Source organism: Eurytemora carolleeae, unplaced genomic scaffold (assembly GCF_000591075.1).
Source record: "Eurytemora carolleeae unplaced genomic scaffold, Eaff_2.0 scaffold61, whole genome shotgun sequence".
Lineage (NCBI taxonomy): Eukaryota > Metazoa > Arthropoda > Copepoda > Calanoida > Temoridae > Eurytemora > Eurytemora carolleeae.
The window spans coordinates 76,265-99,151 of NW_019396269.1; the positions used below are offsets into that span (position 1 = coordinate 76,265).

Here is a 22,887-nt window from a genome sequence, read left to right on the forward strand (position 1 = left end):
AGGAAACCCCCCCCCCCCCTCTTCCAGCATATCAGCTGGTTAGCAGATTCTTAAAGGAATTGAGTCTTTGGCCTAAACTCAAATTTTCTAATCCCCATATCTTTGCAACCTGATGGAATAAACCTTTGACATTTCAAACTTAGATTATTTGATCTAACAGAATTCTTAAATTGAAATGACTAAGGTCCAAGCCATTGCAGCTTCAAAGACAAAGGTATTAGAAAATCAGAGTTTGTGGCAAAGACTCAATTCATTTGATTTAAGAACAAATCCTTATCGAGAAATTAAATGCAATTTCAACTCTACCTGCACTTGTAACTGAGGACAGTGGTGTGATAAATCCCCCAGAGTATACACTTGTGTTGTACAGGCTTGTACCCGGCATCTGGTACATATAACCTTTCATTTTATGTACAAAGCAACAAACCCTAAACTGAGTAAACAATTCAGTTTATATGGTACAAATCTGTTCTCCCAACAAATGTTCGAATTATCAGAAGAATAACTTAATTTACAATAAACATAAAGTAAAGGGACTTAGTTATTTGCCACCAACTTAAAATTCGTAACCCCTTTATCTTTGCAACCTGTGTCCGAATTTAATGAATTTAAGACGCGTCTCAAATCCCCCAAAAACCGTTTTCAATTGAGCGCCGGCTTAAGTCTTGAAAAATTTAATACTAATTTAAGTAGAACTACTGTAATTTGAGCCGCGGTTTAAATTTAAACCGCGGCTCAAATTTTTTAAATTCGGCCTCTGATTTTATAAACCTTTGATATTTCAAACTTAGATTATTTTGTCTAACAGAATTCATAGATTGAATAAAATATCAAAGGTTTGCAACATTGGGTTGCAAAGATATGGGGATTGGTTTTTAATAAGTTGTTTGACAGCACACTTAAGTAACGATATTTGGCGTGGCTTGGAAATGTATTGCAGTCATACAGAAAAATGGACAATTGGGAAATTACATAATGAAAACATGCACTTCGTTTTCAAATATTCAGTACCTCGTTCGATGACAAGTCTAAAATCACATAATTTTTAAATATTACTATTCTGATTAGAAACATATATGGGCATCTCCTTTGATAAATAAAATTTTTGTCATCCTTTATTTTAACAATACTCTTGATGCAGAGTTAAAGAAATAAAGAAATAAAAGTAGAAACTAAATCATTTTTCTTGTAAGATAAAAAGGAATCCAGTTTCTCTATTTCTTTTCAATAAATATTAAATGAAATCAAGATGTTTCTATCTCTAAAGCTTTTAAAAATTCTAACTCCAATGAATTAATGTCGAAAGTTTTGTTTTAGATTCCCTCTTAATGGTCTGTGTGATAAACATAATCGTCAATAGAGAAATATAACGGGTCATATTACAAACATTAAAGAATTGCGAAATATCAATTAAAAAGGAAATAAAGCCAACTTAACAGTCAATATGTGATACCCCGTCGGTTCTATGCCCTTGTTCAACAACAAAAAGGTGAAACTTGTTTGAGTGAGAGAGGTTCCTTAAGATCTGGCAAAAAGCTGTGAATAACCATTCTTTGCAAAGTAAATCATCATTTCCCAAAACTTAATTTTCTTTAAAAAAAGAGTTGAAAATGCAATATGTACATTGTTTCTGCCTCAGACTAAACTATGGGTTAATCTATTATTCCTTTACACCAATTATACAAAAAGAAATTCCATTTAAAGGGACTGTAATCGTAATGCAAAGATGGCAATGCCCAATTTACAATAGTACCCTTTATAAGAATTATCTGCAGAATAAGCTCCATATCATTGATCAGATAAAGGTTTCAAGGGTACTGCTGTAAATCGGGCATTATCATCTTGGCATGTAGGGTCACTTGAAATTATGCGTACAGTTAAGTCCTTTTAACAACATTTAGACACAAAAAATCTGACAGTAATAGTTTAAGTCCATAACATTTGCAAAAACTAGTTTTTTAGTCCAAAACCAAAAATTCAGCCACAAATAGCATCTTAGTCCATAAAATCTGCTACCAAGTGAAATCTTACACCTGCCACAAACTCTCTAGATTAACCCCTTCCGTGTAAAACTGTTTTAACTAATATATTAGAGATTGATCTATGCTTGTCTACTTCTTCTGCTGCTTTGCTCCAGGATAAATACAATATCCCAATCTAATATTGCAGCTAAAGGTGAGAAGATGATTAGATCAGATTAACACCATACAATTCCACACTCTACAGGGGTATATATTTGTTGAAAAATCAATTTTCTTTCCTTTCCCATTCTTTCAGTTTAAATTTCTTTCCTGTAAGAAATGTAGGCTCAGGGTAGAAAACATTTTTTTTAATAACTTTTTTACAACATTGACTGGGGAAAATATGGGGCGGGGTTGATGTGGAGGGGTAGGGGTATTCTACTAGATATATAGTGAGAACCATAAAACTCTGGAAAAGAAAACGACCTTGAAGACTTAAGCTGTGCAAGTCCAATAAATATGAGAGACACAGCAATTGTAAAATGTTAACAGACCAATTTCACTTAATGCATGATTTTATAAGTTAATAGTAAAACTTATAGCTTTGTAACTAAATTGAATGCATTTAATGTTTGCTTTAATATTATTTTCCTACTTCATAGCTTTCTGGTTCTTACTGTATACCCCTGCAATTCTAAGGAAGTATATAATTAATAGTCTTTTGCATTAATGCCTGGTTTCAGGATTCTTTTATCTCTCTTCTGAAAATTGATTCACAAATTATCCTTATTTGGCTTCGTACTCATGTAATTATCTCTCACTAATGGTGTTAGGGATGTTCTCAATATATATATTTAATATAACAATTTGATCTATAAAAATAATTTATTCCTTGAGAAGTAATAAACCCTGATTTTTCTGTAAAAATATATATAAAAATATAATTTAATTTATGTTTTTACAATCTTGTTTATAATAAAACTAGCTTCTAAGTTGTCCAATAAATGTAAGATGTAAGAGTAGAATAAAAATGTTAAATAAATTAAAGAAACCCTGTGAGATTTTTTAGGTCGAAGGTTTATCTCCAAAACTGGGAAACCTTTTAGATTTAATAAACAATCCCTTTAGGTATCAAATCAGTCTCAATTAATGAATAAAGCTGTGAGATTGAAAGGTTTAGTACAAACTGAACACAATAATAAAATGGAAAAATATTTCTATGGTTTCATTGGTCTATACATTATGCAAATGAGAAAAAATTGAAAAGTATGAAATATTTTCAAATGTTTTACCTGTTCTAAAAGTTGCATTTGTTGACGTTTTTGTTCTTCACTTTGTACAGTATTTAAACCTAATAATAAGAACCTGAGGCCGAATTTAAAGAATTTGAGCCGCGGCTTAAATTTAAGCCGTGGCTGAAATATGGTTGGTTCCAATCAAAATTGCATTAAACTTTTCAAGATTCAAGCCGGCGCTCAATTAAGACCGTTTTTGGGGATTTGAGACGCGCTTAAATTCATTAAATTCGGACACTGAATTAAAAGAAAATAGTTTTACGAATGAAGTTGTTTTTGACCAAGAAAATATCTTGTTTGTTATTATTCAAAAACAGCGAACGAGAAAACAAAAATTATATTAATGTAAAGGATTTCAAGAAATATGGTTGATAGAAAAGAAATATAACATACAGAAAAGAAATATCGTTGATAGACAAGAAAGCTGGTTGATAAACAAGAAAAATGGTTGATAAACAAGGAATATGGTTGATATACAAGAAATATGGTTGATATACAAGGAATATGGTTGATATACAAGAAATATGGTTGATAAACAAGAAATATGGTTGATATACAAGGAATATGGTTGATAAACAAGAAATATGGTTGATATACAAGGAATACGACAGTAGACAAGAAATAAGGCGAATACATATGTAAACTAGTTACCTGGTAAAAACGGTTCATTTTGATTTCTGATAGAAGAAGTTGCTTGAGCCAGCATAGCGTTGATATTGTTGATTGCACTCACCTACAACAACAAAAAGAAATATATAACTTAAGTTAGAAATACGTCACCTATTAGCAGAAATATAAAATAAAGAAAAAAATATGATACAAATAAACACAGTTAGAAATACGTCATCTAATAGCAGAAATATAGATATATAGAAATATAGAAATATTTTATACTATGGTAGAAATACGGCACCTCTTTAGTTGTAGAATAATAGAAATAAACACTGTTAGAAATACATCACCACGGAGCAGAAAAATATAAATATAGAGTATACTGAGAGTAAAAACAATTGTTTACAAAATAAACAAATTATATTCCACTCCTCATAGTTTGCGTTATTTCTGTCTACTGTTAAATGACCAAATTATAATTATGTTACACTCTTGGAAAAATCTCTAATGTATAGTTGTAATGCTTGTTAAAAATATAGAAATTTAGGACATATTCTAATAATTTGATCATGATTTCAAATAAAATGATCGTTTTTTTAAAAATACTTTTAGTTGTTTGAGGTTATGAACAAAAGGTTAGATTTTTTTCTAACATTATATACTTTGAAATAAAAGAGCGCATCGTGGTTCCAAAAATACTAAATTCTGAATATCTTCGAAATGAACGGAAAAGAGCGGATGTAATATGTCAGATACAAAATATCTGATGCTTGAATAATAAATAGAAAATCAGAGATCAAAGCTGAGATCCATGCATTTCAATTTTCATTCAGATAACTATATTTTTGAACTAACATATACTAAAGGGACTGTAAACGTAATTTCAACTGACCCTGCATGCAAAAATTGCAATGTCGAATTCACAATGTTACTGTCCATGTGAATTTAATGGTTCTGTCAATATTCCAGAAAGTTGTTACTTTCAATCACAATTTGACCTATTAAACATGATTTTTTTTGCCTCTTTTTTTAATTACTTTCTTGTTGGCAAATAATTTTAAAATGAAATGTATAAAACAAACAAATCCGTAAGTTTAAGGATTGTTTAATTATAAACCAAAAAGCATATGACTTCAAATAGAACCGAACGCCTCTCACTCTGGTTAGTCCGGGGTTGCTTTGTCTGATCAAGTATGAATAAGATATCGTGTTTATAATTTTAAAAATAGATTATTTTCTATTTTCAATTTAAGTAACCTTCCATTTGTAATGTAGATTGTAGATACCATGTCCAATTCACGGTGTCTGATCAAAGATGATTGAGTGGTTGAATATTTATTACTTAATCTCCAGAAACGATTGTAATTGTTGAAAGCTCAGTAAGCCAGTTGTCTTTTATTTAAAAAAATATGATTATTTTTCCAGAAGTCATAGAAAATAAACATTTGAATTTTAAACCCCGAATTCTACATTGAGTATCCAGAATTTTAGAACTTTTACAATAGGAAATATTTGCCATCACTGCATGAATTTGCTGTCGGTTAGTTTACGCATCTATAAGCCCCCTACATCTTCTCAACTTGATGAAGTAAACCTTTGATATTTCAAAGTTAGACAAATTGATCTAACAGAATTCATAGTTTGAAATATCAAATAATCTCAGGTTGCAAAGATATGGAGATTTAAAAACAAGAGTTTGTTGCAAGAACTCAGTTTCTTTCAAGCATTTGTTAGCCATTGATCATTAGACAAAGAATAACAGGGTACCAATGTAACTCGGTAATGCAACTTGCAATACTGAAATTTTGGTCCCTTTAATGACTTGAATTGTATTCTAGTGTCATATTCCTATAAATTGAAGTTCTGACCTCGTCGATATCTCTGATGTTATTGTTGAAAAACTGACTTCCAAGGTAGCTGGTTACAGGGGTTGAAGGCTGAGATATGTCTCCTAAATATAACAAGAATCTAGGGTGCTTCGTGTTACAAGTCATTAACCTAGTTTACTTTCTGTTTAACGGATTTTCAAAAATCAGATATTTTTTCATAAACAGGATAGCATTTAATTTCATAATTTAAGATCTGGGGAAAAAAGTAAATAATTAAACATCAAAAGGTAAGTTTTCAGAAAAGATACAAAACAGCAATATTTAATTTTTACACATTATTTTTTCCATACATGCCAAAGCAAATATAAGTATTTTTTATTTCTTTGACAACACGTTAAGCGTTTCATGAACATTGTATAGGAAAATAGAAAATAGAAGATCTTGATAAGAATATATAAATAAATAAATAAATAAGTAACTATATAAAAAAATGTGAATAAAAAATGGGTCTGTCTTTATTTATCTTGTATATAATGATCAGGGGAGATCGATCACTTCTTGATAAACTTATTTTGGTAAAAAAAAGAACCCTCATTTTATGCTACTGTATCAGACTTAAGTTTAGTAATAAATGTAGAATATCCTAGGGGTTTTGTTTAGAATACACTAAACTTAAGATCAGCAAACACAGTAAATACTCAACTTAAGTTTGTTTAGTGATCATAACATAGTAAAACTAAACTTAAGCTCAGTAATTACAGTAAGTACAAACTAAATCTTAGTTTGATGAACACAGCTAAAACGAAACTTAGGTTCAGTAACCACGGTAATTAAAACAAAACCTAATTTCAGTAAATAGCAAACTTATAATTCAGATAGCAAACATAGATATGTATTTATACTACATCATAAGCTTTTGATATTTTATCTATGTTAAAATCTGATTTCAGAATAGAAGCATGGGACATATTTTACATAATTTTCAGAAATAAGTTTTATTGTGTAAAACCTGCTGTTATTTCTAACTTTGAGGCAAATTTTGGCAGAAATATAAAACATAAACTAAAAATGGTTGATGAGTAAGGATATCATATTTCTGAATTGAATCTGTTACCCTAAATCGTTTTTTTTCATGGGATGTCCAACCTGTTTTCCTAAGGCTTACAGAATTGTGTAGATGTAAAATTAAGTATAAATTGAACCTAAAACTGAAATTTTTCTTTTGAACTAATCTTTGAGTATTAGTAATCAAAACTTTCCAAACAAAATCTGTTGCACATATATTATGGAAAACAATAGAATTAAAATTCTTTAAAAATAAATGCAAATGAAATTGTTTGTTTCTTCCCATGGAATCTTTTTTTGTTTAAATAAATTCAGCTTTGATAATTAAGTTATTAAAGTAATGTTTGTTGTTAAAGAATGTATGTATTTTCCAGAAAAATATGCTTTTAAAACTCAGTTGCTTTAATGTTAAAAATTGGTTTAAAGTAAAAAATAATTTTTAATTTAACTTGGGTAACATGGGTATATCATTTCAGGAAATACATGACTTTTATTGATCTGGGGAAAAAAAATGAAAAATTGGACGTCAATAGATAAATTTTTTCAAATCTTTTGATACTTTTACCTGAGATTTTTATAATTTTTCCATAATTCAGCAAATAAAACTCTTACAACATACCTAACTCCTAGACCCCAAAAAACTTTTAATGGGGAGGGAATCATTATTTATTTTTAAAGAAAATATACATCCCCCTGCTTATAAGTGAACTAACAAACTGTAATGGTGAAGGGATTGATCAAATGTAAATCTTTTAATCTTTAAAATTTAAGATTTCACTTTCAGTAAATAACAAATATATAAAATATAAAATATATAAAAAGGTGAGATACGGAATCTTGCTGAAGTCTCTGAAGATAACAACAATGAAAATCAGAACAACAGTAAGGCTTTCTCAAAAAGTAAAAAAGTTTTTAATTAAAAAGTAATTAATGGAAACCTTGAAAATGATTTCCTACTGTTTAGATGAAATACCCTGCTGCAAAGAAAACAATATTATCAGTTGTAAATCAGTGCATGTACTTCCAGCATATCTTGGGAAAAGTATAGTTCATCTTCCAAATGAAATTAAAGTATTCTTTCTCAACAAGATTCCAGCATCTACTCTATCCTACCATTATGCCAATCATGGCATTGACGCAATATTCAATTACAATCCAGCAACTAAGAAATTACATGGCCAAGTGCATAAGGCTAATGGACAGGTATTTAACTTGGAAAACTGTGGAAAAGAAGTTCATGTTTGGAAAGAAATCAACACAACATTTACTCAAGATAAATATAAAGATAACAAGAATGATTACATTATACTCCCAACTCTGAACAATGATTATATTAGAGATACGCCTGTGGACAATATAACAATGACATTCATTTCTATCAAGTTCTATTATACTCCTTCAGCTCTTTCTTTTATCAATGATATTGATGGGTTTGTCGACCTACTCATCTCTTCTGCTAACCAAGGGTTTATAAATAGTAGAGTGCCAATAACTATTCGGAAGCACTGTGTTGAACTCTCAACAATAGATGATATCCATGACTCAAATGAAATGCTAACAAAATTCAAAGAGATGAAATCATCAATTGATGAACTGAAAGGTTCAGCAGATGCTACAACATTAATAGTAAATGACATGGATGCCTGCGGTAATAGTTATTTTAATGGAATTGATAGTGGATTAACACTCTCTGTTATCATAAAATCATGTGCACTATTAGAGTATAGTTTGGCACATGAGTTAGGACATAACATGGGCATACAACATAACCTGTCACCTAACAAGAAATATTTGTATGGACATGGACATTTGATTAAATCTGGGAATGGAAACCCAGGTTCTAGAACCATAATGGCATATTTTTCAAAAGGACATGAAATCCGCAAGAACGTTTTTTCCAATCCCTCAGTCCTAAATGGAGAAACTGGAACTAGAATTGGAATCGAAGGAAAATCTAATAGTGCTGCTGTTTTATTAAGAAACCGGATGAGAATGTCTCTATTAGGAGATGAGTCTGAGGAATGTTTTAGGGGTAAAATCATTGAATCAACCAGATTTGCTACTCCGAATATAACAATACCACAAAAATTCAGCTTTTCTAATTTTCCAAAATTAAAAGATGATCTTGCCAAAAAGAATTTTTCAATTCCAACATCATTGCCTAAGCCTGAATTCAGAGATGTCCTGGACAAGAAAAACAATACGTCAACATCACCATTGCCTTTGCCAAAAATAAAAGATGTCCTGGACAACAAAAAGAATACTTTAATACCTACACCGTTTGTTGGCAAAAAGAGTTTTTCAATAACAACATCAATGCCTTTTCCAAAACTAAAAGATGATCTTGAACAGCAAAAAAATACTTCAGTGCCACCACCAATGCCAAAGCCTGTTCCTAAATCTAAAGATATCTTTGATAAGAAAGCCAATACTTCAGCTATAACTAAATTGAAAAATGAATTTAGTGCCAAAAAGAATTCTTTCAAAACAACTTCCTTGCCTCTTACAAAATATAAGGGTATCCTTAATAAGAGAGTGAATGATTTTATACATGAAACAAAAACAACAACATTGCCTCCTCCTAAATTAAAAGACGACAATGGAAATAAAAATAATACTTCAATATCAACATTGCCTCTTCCTAGCCTAAAAGATGGCCTTGAAAAGAAAAAAAATACTTCAAAACCAATTATGACTTTGCCTCTTCCTAAAGTAAAAAATGAACTTGTTAGGAAAACAAATAATTCAATAAGAACAACACTCTCTCTACCTGGATCCAAAAAAGACATAGGCAATAAAAAAAACACTTTATTATTAGCATTGCCTCGTTCAAATGTAAAAGATGGCCTTGGAAATCAAAAAAACACTTCAAACCCAACAGCATCAGTCCCTCTTACAAAAATAAACCTTGGTATGAATAAAAATACTTCTATAATGGCAACAACATTATCTACTCCAACTTTAAAACCACTGAATTCATCTGCTGCAGGATTACCAAAGTTTGACCCATCAGTTTTTAAACTCAACAAGCATTCAAAATAATGAGTCACACTCACAAATATTAATAACAAATCTTAACATAATTAGTGCAAACAAATAATTTATCCTATTAATATGGCATGCAATTATAAGCAATAAATGATATGTTTTCTAGTGAGTGCAATTAAATATTAAATATAATTCTTGTTGAGCTCTTAAGCGGAAAATTAGTTCTAATGTTAATTTTAAGAAGCGTAGAAAACTTCAAGTAAGATAACATTTTAAAATTATGTTATCACTTCTAATCAAGTGATTGTCAAAAATATAATTTTTTTCTTTATATTTTTGTTCAGAATGATCAAAATGTGTTTGCTGTTGTAACAAGTTGAACATTTTAAAACTTTCAAACTGAAAAGGTCATTGTAAAGGTTAGATTATATTAATTAATATTTAAAATAAAAGGTTTCCTGTGAATATGCAGTTATTTCAGGCTGATGATGATCAGAATCATGCCTATATCCACCCTAGAAGAACAAAAATGATAATTATTATCTGAAAATAAATAGTGCAGAGACTGGATTATTGAGTTAAAATCTTTTATCACTGATTCAAAGTTAAAGATTCATGAGGTTTTAGGTCGTGAATTGGAGGATGAATCAGTGAATCAGGGTTTGAACGGGGGTTGGAAGATCAACAACTTCTCCAATTCATTAAATTTGGCCCCTGGTGTCTGGGTTCACTTTAACGGAGCTAATAAGTACAATTAAGTGTGAAAGAAAATATTAGATGTCCAAGAATTTGCAATGTAGTTTTTGACAGGGAGAAGGTGCAAGAAAATGAAACAAAATAAAATTTTAAAAAATATTCAATTGATAAAATATCATTACCATTTCTATCCAATGTAACTGTAAAAAGATTTGAACACACCTTTACAATTATCTGCCTTGAAACAGGCATATACACAGGCAGCTTGAGGACAAACAAGACTTAAACTGCACCTTTACACAGGCAGCTTGAGGACAAACAAGACTTAAACTGCACCTTTTAAGTCGAATATAAAAATATTTATATAGAATAAAATATATATCCAAAACTTGTGTGACCTTTTTTAATCTATCCTTTAACTTTTCATTCTTGCAACCAATTCCTTAATCTACAAATTTAAACTTTTTCATTTTTGCAACTAATTCTATAATCTATAAATTCTGAATAAAATCTAAACAAGATTACTTTCACATTTTAACTCTAAGTAAGTAAAAGATGTAATATACCCAAATCCCCAAAAAAGAATATCACTAATTTATGCCAAAATATATGTTTATTATCTAAAAGTGAGTTTTAAATTGTTGAGATCTGAGATTGGTAAACCCCCTTGATCTATCACTGGTCAATCAATATTCACCAAAAAAGGAAAAAGAATATCCCTAAAATTTTCTGGAGAGTAAAAGATACTGTAGTAAAACTCAGAGATAAATTTACTAGCTGGATCCAGATCCTGATCTTTTTACGAGACAGATCCAGAAATTGGAAATGGAATTAATTTCACAAGGTGGATTTTTTAACTGCCTTTCAAACAACATTACCATATTATGATTCATGCAACAGAGAAATGTTAGGTTACTTTCAGTGAATCTCCCAGATATATGAATACATAGTAAGAGTTTTTAATAATGTTGTATTACATATTTAAGATCAAATGCCGCAGAAAAATGAGTGTAATATTAATTTATCAATTGCATTCATATTTCAGGGCTATTAATTTACCTTGAATTAAAAATAAAAGATGTTTTTTTAAAATTAAAAAAAACTTATGACGGTCTGTGTATTCGTATATCTGGGATTTACAGTAACATCCTCTGGAACAGTTAAGTAAAATAAAGACCTGCTATGCGAAGTTAAAAAACAAATTCGAGCATTTTCTCGACCAATTTTGCCTTCAAGAATCCCTGGCTACACTTTTTTGTAAGCAAAATTAGTCTTGGGAGCCCTTTGTGAAGTTCCCCTAACTTCCCCGTAAGGTAGTTGAATATAATTATTATCCATTCTTGTTGTTAACCTGGTCATGCTTTTTCTTCAATGTAAGTTCGAGCATTAGTTCCTCATTTTGAACAGATTCCAGTTCAATCATCTTCTCAAGCTCACGCAACCGGGACTAAAATGGCAAGATTAGTTTTGAAGTAAAATTTTATTATTTATGTTGTTTTTTAGGAATCTTTGGCTATGAATAATGATACATGCACACATTTTTGTACTAATGTTCAAAGTTTGTTGCATTAAACGTTCAACTGGTGTCGTGTGTTTAAAGATGTAAATTTTTAGATGACTTTTAATTAAGATACATATAATCTCTTCAATCAAAAATTGATGATTCAGAGGTTGTAAATTTTGACAAGGTCCATCATCTAATACTGAGGAAACGCCAGTACTAATTCCACAAATTATCTCATTAATGTGGTAAAATTTTCAAGAAAATTCTGTTAGTTTTGATGCAAAAGTGCATATACCAATGTTTTGTAGCAGTTAATGTAAACATATTTTTTATTTTTATTTCTTACTCTACAGATGTCAGCGCGATTTTAAAACTGGAAAGAATCCTGGATTATCTGATAAACAAGACTACAAAGTTGGACCCAGCATCATTGCAAATAGTTTTCAGAGTGTATAAACATTATGTATATTCAGACTCAGTCTGAATTTATAATCAAAATATTATTTTGTTGTCTGTTTCAAACAAATTTACTGAAATACTTTTATAAAACTTTCCTAATCCCTGGTTCTCTCAACAATATATATGTTCCTACATTATAATGGTCTTTTGAAAGTTACATACATTTCAAAAGAACATTTACCAAAAGAAAGATAAAGTAAGTTTAAACATTAAGGCATGATAATGGCCTAAATTCAACTGATAAGAAAAATCTCTAAGAAGGTAAATAGTCCCTTAAGTATATGGCCCATTAATTCTGCTCAATGGGAAGGAAAGGGATAAATTCTAAATGTTTATCTTAAGATCTTTTTGAATATACAGATATTTATATTCAGATATTTTCTATAAATCTACAGATATTTATATTCAGATATTTTTTACAAATCTACAGATATTTATATTCAGATATTTTCTACAAATCTACATCAATTTACAAAATTTACAACTATTAGTTAAATATTTTATTGGGCCTTTTTTGATTTTTAGATAACTTTCTAAGAAAGTGAGCAGAATTCTAGCCGCCCCCCCCATCCCCCCTTTGACCACAAACACAATAAACTTTTAAAAGAAGATGAATGAAGGAAAGTAAAGGGGAAATTCAATAGACCCTCAACATAATCCATAACTGGTTCTTGAATTATTAACTTTCAATCATTTTTAAATTTTAATCTTTTCAATATTTTGCACATTCAATTTTCTTAAAATAAAGTATTTTTGAATCTACTAATAATTGAAAGTTCTCAAGACATTTTAAACATTCTCAAAATTTCCTCTATTGTTTCATTTAAAATCAGCAACTTACTTTATTGAGAAGCTTTAACTTAAATGGAAAATAACAAATTCTTGATCAGACAGAGTTTTTGAGGGCAATGTTGTGAATAGAACATGCCACTCTATAAATTGAGGGTCACTTAAATGAATTCAACAGACGCTTTCATATGTATAGCATGACTTTATTTGAATGCCAATATTCTTCAGAGTACATAGTTGTTATCTGATTTCTGTTAACCCATTATTATTTGTTAAACTTCAGACTAGCCTTGTAAACTCTACGCAATTCTGCTAAATTCCGCACAATTCAGAGCAATTCTGTGCAATTATGTGCAATTCCGTGCAATTCCGCGGAATTTGAAAACAGTTGTGTCCAATTCCGCGCAAACTCCAATTGGAAACCCAACTTCAGACCAATAAAAGTACCTGCAAAGTAGGTGCATCATCCGGCCCATTTCTGCCAGATTCAAGATTTTTCAACCTAAATATTTATTTTTCTTTGAAATTATAGGAAAAACTTTACAGCACTGATGATGACGACACGTCCAAGAAATATGAGAATGTTTGCTCCCTTAAAGGCACCAAAAAAACAACTGTTCAGGCTACTTTTATTTTATGTTTTATCTATCATGATTTTCACTGCATATTAAATTGATGTCGTTAAAAAAGTGTTTTTGAGTAATTTAAATGACGTAATAAATACACTTCATCGTCCTTTTTATCGTTGATTCAGAACTTATGGTGAAAGTTAAAGATTTTTGAAAAAATATTTAAAAAATTTTGAAATATATTTTCCGCTAACCCAACCCTTTAGTTAACTCTAAAATATACCCCCTGAGTGTCATGTTTTTGCAAAGCTGGGCTTTCATTCAAAAAATATTTACTACTTTGTCACAATAGAAATAATATATATTGCACATTGAGGTATTTAAACCTTTAACATAAAAAGTATGTAAAAGCTAGACAAAACCATATATTTATAGGAATGCTTTTTTTATTTAAAAAGTACACTAAACTGTTTCAAGATGTCTCTGAGTGCTAAACTTTCCAAAACTTTCTGTTAAAATAATTAAAGAACTTTTTCAAATGAGGTAAATATATAATTTTCAAAACGATAAGAATTTTTATCTGAAAAAAAACTGAAATTTTGTTAAGAAAAAAAGTATTAACTATTTTGAAAGGAATTATTGTTAAAGGAATTGAGTCTTTGCCAAAAGCTCAAATTTTAAATTTGTATATCTTTGCAAACTGATGGTGTAAACCTTGAATACTGCTAACTTATATTTTTTATCGAACAGAGTTTTTAGTTTTAAATATCTAAGGTCTAAATATATAACAAAGATATAGATTAGAAAATCAGAGTTTGTGGCAAAGTCTTAATTCCTGCGGTCCACAAAGACAACTCTGAACTATAATATTGCTTAGCTAATTCCAAAAATTTGAAATTGGTTGTATTCTAAAAATAAGTGAACAATCTCTTAATAACCTTTCACTTACTTTGCTAGTGTTTGTGCTTGTTCTGTTTCCAGCGATCTCTGCTTCTCGGAGGATTGCCGAATTTTCTAAAAAAAATTGTATAAAAATTTCCAAAATTTACTTGAATTAGAATTTCTAAAAGGGAACAGAAAATAAGTGATGTGGTGTTAAAGCATATTAAAGGGAGTGTTCGCGAAAAATGAAAGGGGGTATAGGCTTAATGCGATAAAAAAGCGCTTTTGATCGCTACTAATCTTACTTCAATCTGTTGCGTCTATAAGGAGAAAATTGTTAAAGACGTCTCATACCGAATAACATGGCGTCCATACAAATTGAGAAAATTGCAACATACGACTTAGACCGCAAAAAAATCAATTTAATTTCAAACAAATCATTCAGATATTACAACCTATAGTCATCGATTATCTTTCGCCACATTTATATATAGTTGATTTTTCATAATATGTTTTAATTGTTATGATCTGAGAGTTACTTATAAAAACATTTATTTCTGTTTTGAGGATTTTTGATAATGAAGACGACATTTTCATATTTTCCAGGAATGTTCGAAAACAAGTTGTAAGCTAAATATTATTTTAAAGAACAAAATCAAAACTAGTATGAAATATCAAATATATACAAATGTGGCGAAAGATAATCGATGACTATAGGTTGTAATATCTGAATGATTTGTTTGATATTAATTTGATTTTTTTACGGTCTAAGTCGTATGTTCCAACTTCCTCAATTTGTATGGGCGCTACGCTCTTCAGTATGAGACGTCTTTATCAATTTTCTCCTTATAGACGCAGCAGATAGAAGTAAGATTAGTAGCGATCAAAAGCGCTTTTTTATCGCATTAAGCCTATACCCCCTTTCATTTTTCCCGAACACTCCCTTTAAGTAAAAAGCCTATCTTTTACGATATCCATGATTCGTCTTTTAAAAATGGTTATTTCAATAGTGGATTCTCTACAAACGGAATTATTTAGTTTCAATTAGAACTTTGCCTTTCTCTATTATTTCTAAAATAATAGAGTTCTTGCCATAATATCAAATTTTCATATTCCTATATCTTTTATTATTTGATCTACCAAAATTCGTAGTTTGAAATGTCTAAGGTCTGCGGCAGTGGGTTGCAAAGATATAGGGATTAAAAATTCTGAGTTTGTGGCAAAAACTCAAATCCTTTGTTTTACTTCTGCCTCGGCCGGCAAGGATCTAATTAGTTCTAGTTTTTCATATAATTTTTTTTTACCCTTTCATAAAGATATCTACATTATATTATGTATTGAACCTTTTTCAAGGTGTAGATTCATCTATTACATCGATTTATGTTCTGACTATAGAAATTAAATCAGACCCACGGAATTCATGCTTAAAAGCAATGGAGAAAACTGTGAGAGTAAAACATTTTATACTAAATAAATTACTATGTCTTTCACACATCAAACTAAAGAAAACTGGACGAAAGATGTAAATCATAAATGTTTTTAATTATAACTCCTCTTAATGTGTAACCAAATAAATATGTTTTTCATTTACTTTTATGTAAAGTCAGAGCTAGTGGAGCAACAAAGGCACAAAGTCGAACTAGTAACGTCTTTTAAGAACTAGTTTGATCACGAGTGAAACTTAAAAATCAACCCATATTCTATTATGGCTAGATTCATGTAAGCTAAGATTAGGGTTGTTAATCGTTTTTGTAAACGATTGTTAAATGATCGTTTTTTGTTTCGTTTTCAAAAACGATCGTTTCGTTTTCGGAAAAAACTATCGTTTTTAAAAACGACCCACTCGTTTTGAACTTTCAGAAAACGAATAGCGATCGTTTTTGAAAACAATCGTTTTTATTAAAACGATTTGCGACCGTTTTTTATACGATTGTTTATTAAAAAACGATCGTTTTTGAAAAAACGATCGTTTTTGAAATTTTTTTTAATTGACAATTATGTTAACGATCGTTAACGAAGGGTACTTTTTCAAAACGGTTGATTTTGGAAAAAAATTACTTGCAACTTCATTGAATGTCGTCTTACATGAAGTTTAACAGTTGTGGGGGAGTTAAAACTCCTTGATATTTTCTTAAAAACTACTCAATGACAAGTACAGATGCCCTCAGGTCGGTTTCCTCTCTTCGTTAACGATCGTTAACGAAGGGGTCGTCGTTAACGATCGTTAACGAAGGGTTGTCGTTAACGATCGTTAACGAAGGGTCATCGTTAACGATTGTTAACGAAGGTTGTCGTTAACGATCGTTAACGAAGGTCCGTCGTTAACGATCGGTAACGAAGGGTCGTCGTTAACGATCGTTAACTAAACGACGAATTTTATAAAAACGATCATTTTGAAAAACGAGCGTTTTGAAAAACGATCGTTTTAAAGACGACCATTTTTAAAAAACGAACTTTTTAAAAAAAGATCGTTTTTAAAAACGATCGTTTCGTTTTCGGTTTTTCGTCGTCGTTATCATAACGAAACGATCGTTTTTCTGAAAAATGAAAACGTTAACATCCCTAGCTAAGATTCATGAAAAAAAACAATCAATTGTTGCCTTTCAGTAAAAGGCAATTTAGGAGAAGAAGAAAAAGCCGGACATTAGTATCCGGGTCTTTTGATGCTTCACTGCTTTAATTGGGTGAACTGTAAAATAATAGATGCACAATTTTCCTTAAACAAGATAATTTCTTAGAAATGCTAAATAAAGTAAAGTCTATTATACTTTTCAAAAAAAAATTTTGTTTTAAATTATCAACATTTATGCTTAATAGAAAATATTGAATAATATGATTTTCCAGGAAAACATTCCCATATTTTAAAGAACTTTTTTTTAAATCCTAAAGATCATAATATTGCATCCTTTATAAAAGTTTTCTTCTGCAAAGAAAAGAATAGAAAACAGCAGATTAAAATAAATTGACTTCATGTTTACAAGTCATTTATTTCTATTAGTTTAGATACAAATATATTTATTTAATCTGTTTAAATCTTCATTGAAGAGTTATTTTCTCAGTTTAATAAAAAAAAGTATCTTGTTTGAATTAATTTATGTTAACAAGTGATTTATTTCTTTTAGTTTAGATACAAATGTATTATTAATTATATAAATTTTTAATTCATGGAAAAGTTCTTTTTTTATTTAAAAAAAAACATGGAAATATGAATGTCTTCTTAGAATATATTCTTTTATCCAGCAAAATAAAAAAGATAATTGAAAGAGATAGTTTCAAGAAAAAAGAATGTCCGGCCTTACAGATTTTAAATAGTTAATTTGGTAACCTTCTTTCAAATAGTACAGGCGAGGAAAGTTTCATTGTTTGAAATTTCCAAGGTATACAACACTGAGTTGGGGTTATAGGGATTACAAAACTTGATTTTGTGGCAAAAACTTAGCTACAGCTGGTTCAATAATTCTTAGGCCATGGTTCAAAATGTTCTCACAAAAACGTCGGAATTCATATTTTTTTAACTGTAATCAGAATAAAACAATATTTTTTTGCAAAAATATTATTCAACTTTAAAGAAAACAAACGCATAAAAACTATTTATTATCCTGTAAAATGTTTTCAGGTTTTCTTCTGAGTTAATAAGGGAAGCTTTTAATTAAGTTTTGAAATAGAGTGTTATATTCATTATCTTAATGTTGGTAATGAAAGCAAGAAGTGAAATTCTGGAAGAATATTTAAATTTGAAGTTTGAGGAGAGATTGCAGATATATTATATATATGCGGATTTATATATTGCATGGTTTTGCGACACTATTCCGCACATCAAGGATATACTGCACTGCAGTTATATATTGATAAGATATAGATAGGCTGCAGTTGCACAGAATATATGCACGGCTTATTAGTAGAGATGAATGCGATTGACTTTTTTAAAAATTCTTTCGTTCATCGTTTTTTTCATTCATCCAGAAAAAATGGACTTCCTTCCTCTTTTAGAATTATCTATCATTTTAAAATAAATTTTGTTTGTTTCGTAAAATCGATATTTCAATAAAATCGTTTGTTCAAACTATTGTTTTTCAAAATTTCATTTGAAAATTCGGTAAAAAGCTATCGTTTTCAAAAGTTCATTTCAACGGATGATTTAAAATTGTTCATTTTTGTTTTTTTGTTCATTTTTTAAAAAACCATAGTTTTTTCTCTGAACTGGATTAACTGTTTGCAGATGTTAACTGAGCTTATTATAAATATAAATGTTTAATTAAACTTTTGCTGTAAACTTACAGTCTGATAAGAATACAGATTTAAATTTTGCAAAAGTTTGTTAGTTTTATTAATTTTGTCCTTACCATTTCCTTTTAGCATTTTTATGTTAAAATATAAGATTTTTTAATTATTTTAAAGATATTGTGTTGACATAATATCAAGATAATGAAGTAGATTCACAACTGTACACTTTAAACCTTCATCTGATTATGAGTGATGTGGATATGGATGAAAATTTAAAAAATGGATTCCCTTTTTTCATTGTTTAAAAGTTTTCGGAAACTTTACTTTTGGTCCTAATAATTTAAACAGCCTTTAAATATTGTTTCTGAAGATTTCTATTGTATCCCTTAGTAACAGAAAATATAGTTTTCAAAGATCTTTTAAATTAAATATATTTTAACTTTATCTAGAATTTTACCCCTTCTCATTGTATATACATAGATATTAATTTTTGGAACATACTTAGGAGTTAGAGCTCTTGGATAATTCAAATATAGCACAACACATACTGTATCTTAATGGTCTTAAAGGAGGGAAGGGGGTTAAACATGATAAAAGCTTTAAAAAATTGAGTAAAAAAGTTGTAGCCTTTTCTCTTTTCTGCTAAATGTGTTCAACCAAAAATTACAAATTCAGCAGAAAATTATAATCTTAAGCCCATTACAAATAAAGGGAAATATATATGAATAAATATAAAACATGTTGTGATGATATTCCTTTTAATCAAAACATATACTCCATTGTTACTAATCCCTCACTATTATCTTTTTTCTTTTTTTTCTCACAATATTACAATCTCTTATGTTCTTTAAAATATGAAAATACTTTTTTTTTTTGTAAATTTGGTTTTGGTGTGGTTGTTGTTTTACAATTCAAAAATCAATTTTTATTGTTGTTTATAATATTTACATTTGCTTTTGTTATTGTTCCCAATATCTAAGTATATTATTGTTGTTGATCACAATATTAAAATCTGATTTTGTTGTTGTTTACAATATCTAAATATATTTTAGTTGGTATTAAAAAAACATGTTTTGTTGTTGTTGTTTATAAAATGAATTTTTTTTTCTATTTACAATACAAAACTGATTGAGAACAACAACCACTAAGTTTTTTTTTTATTATTTGAAATAAACCTGTTATGAAATTTGTAGGCTGATTTTGTTGTAAAATACACTAAAATAAATTCTTTGGTTGTTGTTTACACTAAAAATTAACCACACTCTGTTTATCTCTTTGTTGTTTAAATGTAAACATATTTTTGACGCTGTTTACATAAAAAATACGCCTTTTTTGGTTAACATATATTTGATTTTAACTTTGGTTCTACCATTTAATAAATCTATTTTGTTGTTGATATAATTTAAGAATCTAACCTGCAGTATTCCATCAATATTTGGGGATTTCATCATGATTTCCTCTAAACACAATAAAAATTTTGATATTTTTTTCAAAATACTCTTTTTACTTTTAAAAAACTACCTTCTCCCTTGTCACAGAACATTTTTAGAAAAGAATTAAGAATTATGAGAGATCGAATTTTGAGTGTGATACAAGATAGGGTTATTAATCGTTTTGATTTTTTTTTAAAACTTTTAATAAAACTTTTTATCATTTCAAAACTGTAATCTGTTAAAGTTTGCTTTTTATTAAACTTTGCAATATTTTTTATCGTCAGAGAAATAAAAATGGTAAAACGATTATTTCAACTCATTCGTTTTTGTTTACATTTTCTGTCGGTGTCCAAAGGAAATGAGTTTTGGTTTACATTTTCTGTCAGTGTCCAAAGGAAATGAGTTTTTGCCACAAAATCTAATTTTTTAATTCTGATAGTTTTGCAACTTGATGTTGTAGACCGTTGATATTTTAAACTATGAATTTTGTAGATCAAAACGTCAAAGTTTGAAAAATCAAAGGTTTGCACCATCAGGCTGCAAAGATAAAGTGCTTAGAAAATTTGAGTTTGTGAATGTTTAGAAAAAAAACAGTTTTAAAATTTGTAAAACTTATCAGATTTTTGTGGCACCTTTAAAAACGTACTAAAATGAAAATCAACCCTGGATACAACATTTTCATATACTTTAATTTATATATTTTAAAACTTTTAGACCCCCCCCCTTTCTCAACCCCCGGATTGAAAATGACTATCTTCCTCCCCCCTTCAAAAAATTCGTTATCCGTTGATGTTAAATGGGGCAATTATTCTAATATATACCCCCCCCCCCCCACAAACGGATTACCTTGGTCTGTCAGCAAAATATCATTATTTATAGTCCACTTGAATATTTTTGCTGGTCTCGGGAACAATATAAGGCCTCATTCCGTCAGCCATCTTACAACTAAGTAGTTTGCTCTAATAGCATTTTTTACAAGTTAGCACATTTTCTGAAATACAAGAATTTATTTATACTCTAAGCTGTAGAATTGAAAAGAAGATTATATTTCTATTTTTAGTTTTTGTAAAACCAAACTGAGATAGAAAGTAAGAAGTAAATTGTTTCAATTAATTTTGAATTTAAAAGAAATCATAAACTTGATAACTTATTTTTAGAAAATTTTAGATTTAAAAATATGATTGGAATCTTAAAACTTTAAATCTTTCTGATTTTTTTCTTCTTTCAAATCTTGCTGTGCGTCTGTAAAGAACATAAAAGGTTTATGTCCATAACTGATATATTGAAGAAAACCACTGCATAATCCCAAATATGAATATATGTATAATGTTGTGAAAACTTCCTCGCATTTAGATTCATATTTCCTTTGCACAATTTACTCTAATTCTTGTTTGGCAAAATAAACCTTACATTTACACTGCAGTTTTATGAATACATCCATCTTGGAGAAAAATGTATGTAAGAGTCAAAATTGAAATTTCGAGATTGCATTTTTACATTACTACCCCTCCACGGCCTGCCTTGACGCTCTTTTAAGGTTAGGGCACCCCAACCCCTCTTTTTATTTTTAAATCTTCTACCGTGGTATCCAGAAAACTCTGGAATAGATTCTAATTATGACTTTAAATACTCCGATGAACATTAGAAACAGCAATTGTGCATTGTAAACCGACCCATTTCACGTAATAAGTGAATTAATAACTTACTAGTAACGCTGTTTTTTGCTTTAATGTCGTCTTTCTTCTCTTGCTGACAATAAATTAGCTTTTTTCTGTTGCTTTCCAACTCACCATTTTCATCGTATGCGCTACATAAAGTTGCTACATCAATTTGGGCCCACGCCGTTATTGATAAATTTACCAAAGTTATCGTTTAAGTTTGTTAACACGAATTGTAATTCTATTCAGTCTTACAAGACATTTTATCCTCAGGCTAATTTCCCCTGAATTATTAAAGCATATGGGATTTAATATGGGATACCACATTAAATATTGCTTTTAAAAAATCTATAAATAACCCAGTTTCCCCTCTTGGTTTACTATAAAAGTTTATTCTATTGGATATCATGAAAAAAAACAATGAATGATAATTTGACAATTAACTCATTGTTTGTTTCAGAAAGTTTAGTTATTGTTATAAATAAGAAGATCATTAGCTGTAATATATTAGACTTCAGACTGTGTTAGAATGTGTCCCAAGAGTGCACTGCGTTTTCAGGAATTATTTGGTAATTTACTAAACCTCACTTTTTTACCCTTCAATCATACATGATACAGAGTTTTAAGATTTATTCTTGAAAATCGGACATCAAAAAACCCTTAACAACATCTACTACTTTTTTAACAGGGGGAAACTCATCATAAGTTATCTGTGACCGCAGCACTTGGCCCTCTAGCCTGTTCTAGCCCCAGCCTGGAAAACCATAGAAGCAGCGCTCGGCCCTAAGCCTATCATAGCCCCAGTGCTTAACCCGTGAGGCCTCTAACAATAGCATTCGGCGTTCTAAATGCGACTCTGTAACATTTCTTATAGTACACTTTCGTCTAAGTTCACTTTTGTCTAGTTCATTTTCGTCTAGTTC

The 22,887-nt window shown here is 29.6% G+C and overlaps 2 protein-coding genes and 1 long non-coding RNA gene across 4 annotated transcripts; 1 reads left to right on the plus strand and 2 right to left on the minus strand.

Annotated features, from left to right (window-relative positions):
• Window positions 1-259: 259 nt before the first annotated feature.
• LOC111699782 (uncharacterized) lies at window positions 260-21,318 on the minus strand. The gene is made up of 7 exons (XM_023470513.1): window positions 21,153-21,318; window positions 20,289-20,332; window positions 14,717-14,781; window positions 13,646-13,700; window positions 11,798-11,893; window positions 10,209-10,265; window positions 260-385 (listed from the first exon to the last, which is right to left on the minus strand). The coding sequence occupies exons 2-7, from the start codon at window positions 20,322-20,324 to the stop codon at window positions 260-262; spliced, it is 435 nt and encodes a 144-aa protein (XP_023326281.1). The 5' UTR covers window positions 20,325-20,332; window positions 21,153-21,318.
• Window positions 1,399-9,960, plus strand: LOC111699807 (uncharacterized). Of its 2 annotated transcripts, none has more exons than XM_023470542.1 (4): window positions 1,399-1,489; window positions 2,094-2,175; window positions 7,585-7,662; window positions 7,727-9,960. In XM_023470542.1, the coding sequence occupies exons 1-4, from the start codon at window positions 1,466-1,468 to the stop codon at window positions 9,802-9,804; spliced, it is 2,262 nt and encodes a 753-aa protein (XP_023326310.1). In that variant the 5' UTR covers window positions 1,399-1,465; the 3' UTR covers window positions 9,805-9,960. The 2 variants fall into 2 exon arrangements, with proteins under 2 accessions (XP_023326310.1, XP_023326311.1); XM_023470543.1 differs by having other exon boundaries at window positions 7,585-7,644.
• LOC111699808 (uncharacterized) lies at window positions 3,250-5,821 on the minus strand. Its single transcript, XR_002764824.1, has 3 exons — window positions 5,737-5,821; window positions 3,908-3,989; window positions 3,250-3,312 (listed from the first exon to the last, which is right to left on the minus strand). It is a non-coding gene; the product is annotated as an uncharacterized LOC111699808 (long non-coding RNA).
• Window positions 21,319-22,887: the final 1,569 nt, after the last annotated feature.

Coding starts and splice junctions, on each gene's coding strand:
- LOC111699807 (XM_023470542.1), top strand. CDS start 1,466: ATGCCCTTGTTCAACAACAAAAAG. Junction 2,176..7,584: donor ATCTAATATTGCAGCTAAAG/GTGAGAAGATGA, acceptor ATATATAAAAAG/GTGAGATACGGAATCTTGCT. Junction 7,663..7,726: donor CAGTAAGGCTTTCTCAAAAA/GTAAAAAAGTTT, acceptor CCTACTGTTTAG/ATGAAATACCCTGCTGCAAA.
- LOC111699782 (XM_023470513.1), bottom strand. CDS start 20,324: ATGATGAAATCCCCAAATATTGATGGAATACTGCAG. Junction 14,782..20,288: donor ATATTGATGGAATACTGCAG/GTTAGATTCTTA, acceptor AATTTTTTTTAG/AAAATTCGGCAATCCTCCGA. Junction 13,701..14,716: donor CAAGCACAAACACTAGCAAA/GTAAGTGAAAGG, acceptor ATAAATATTTAG/GTTGAAAAATCTTGAATCTG.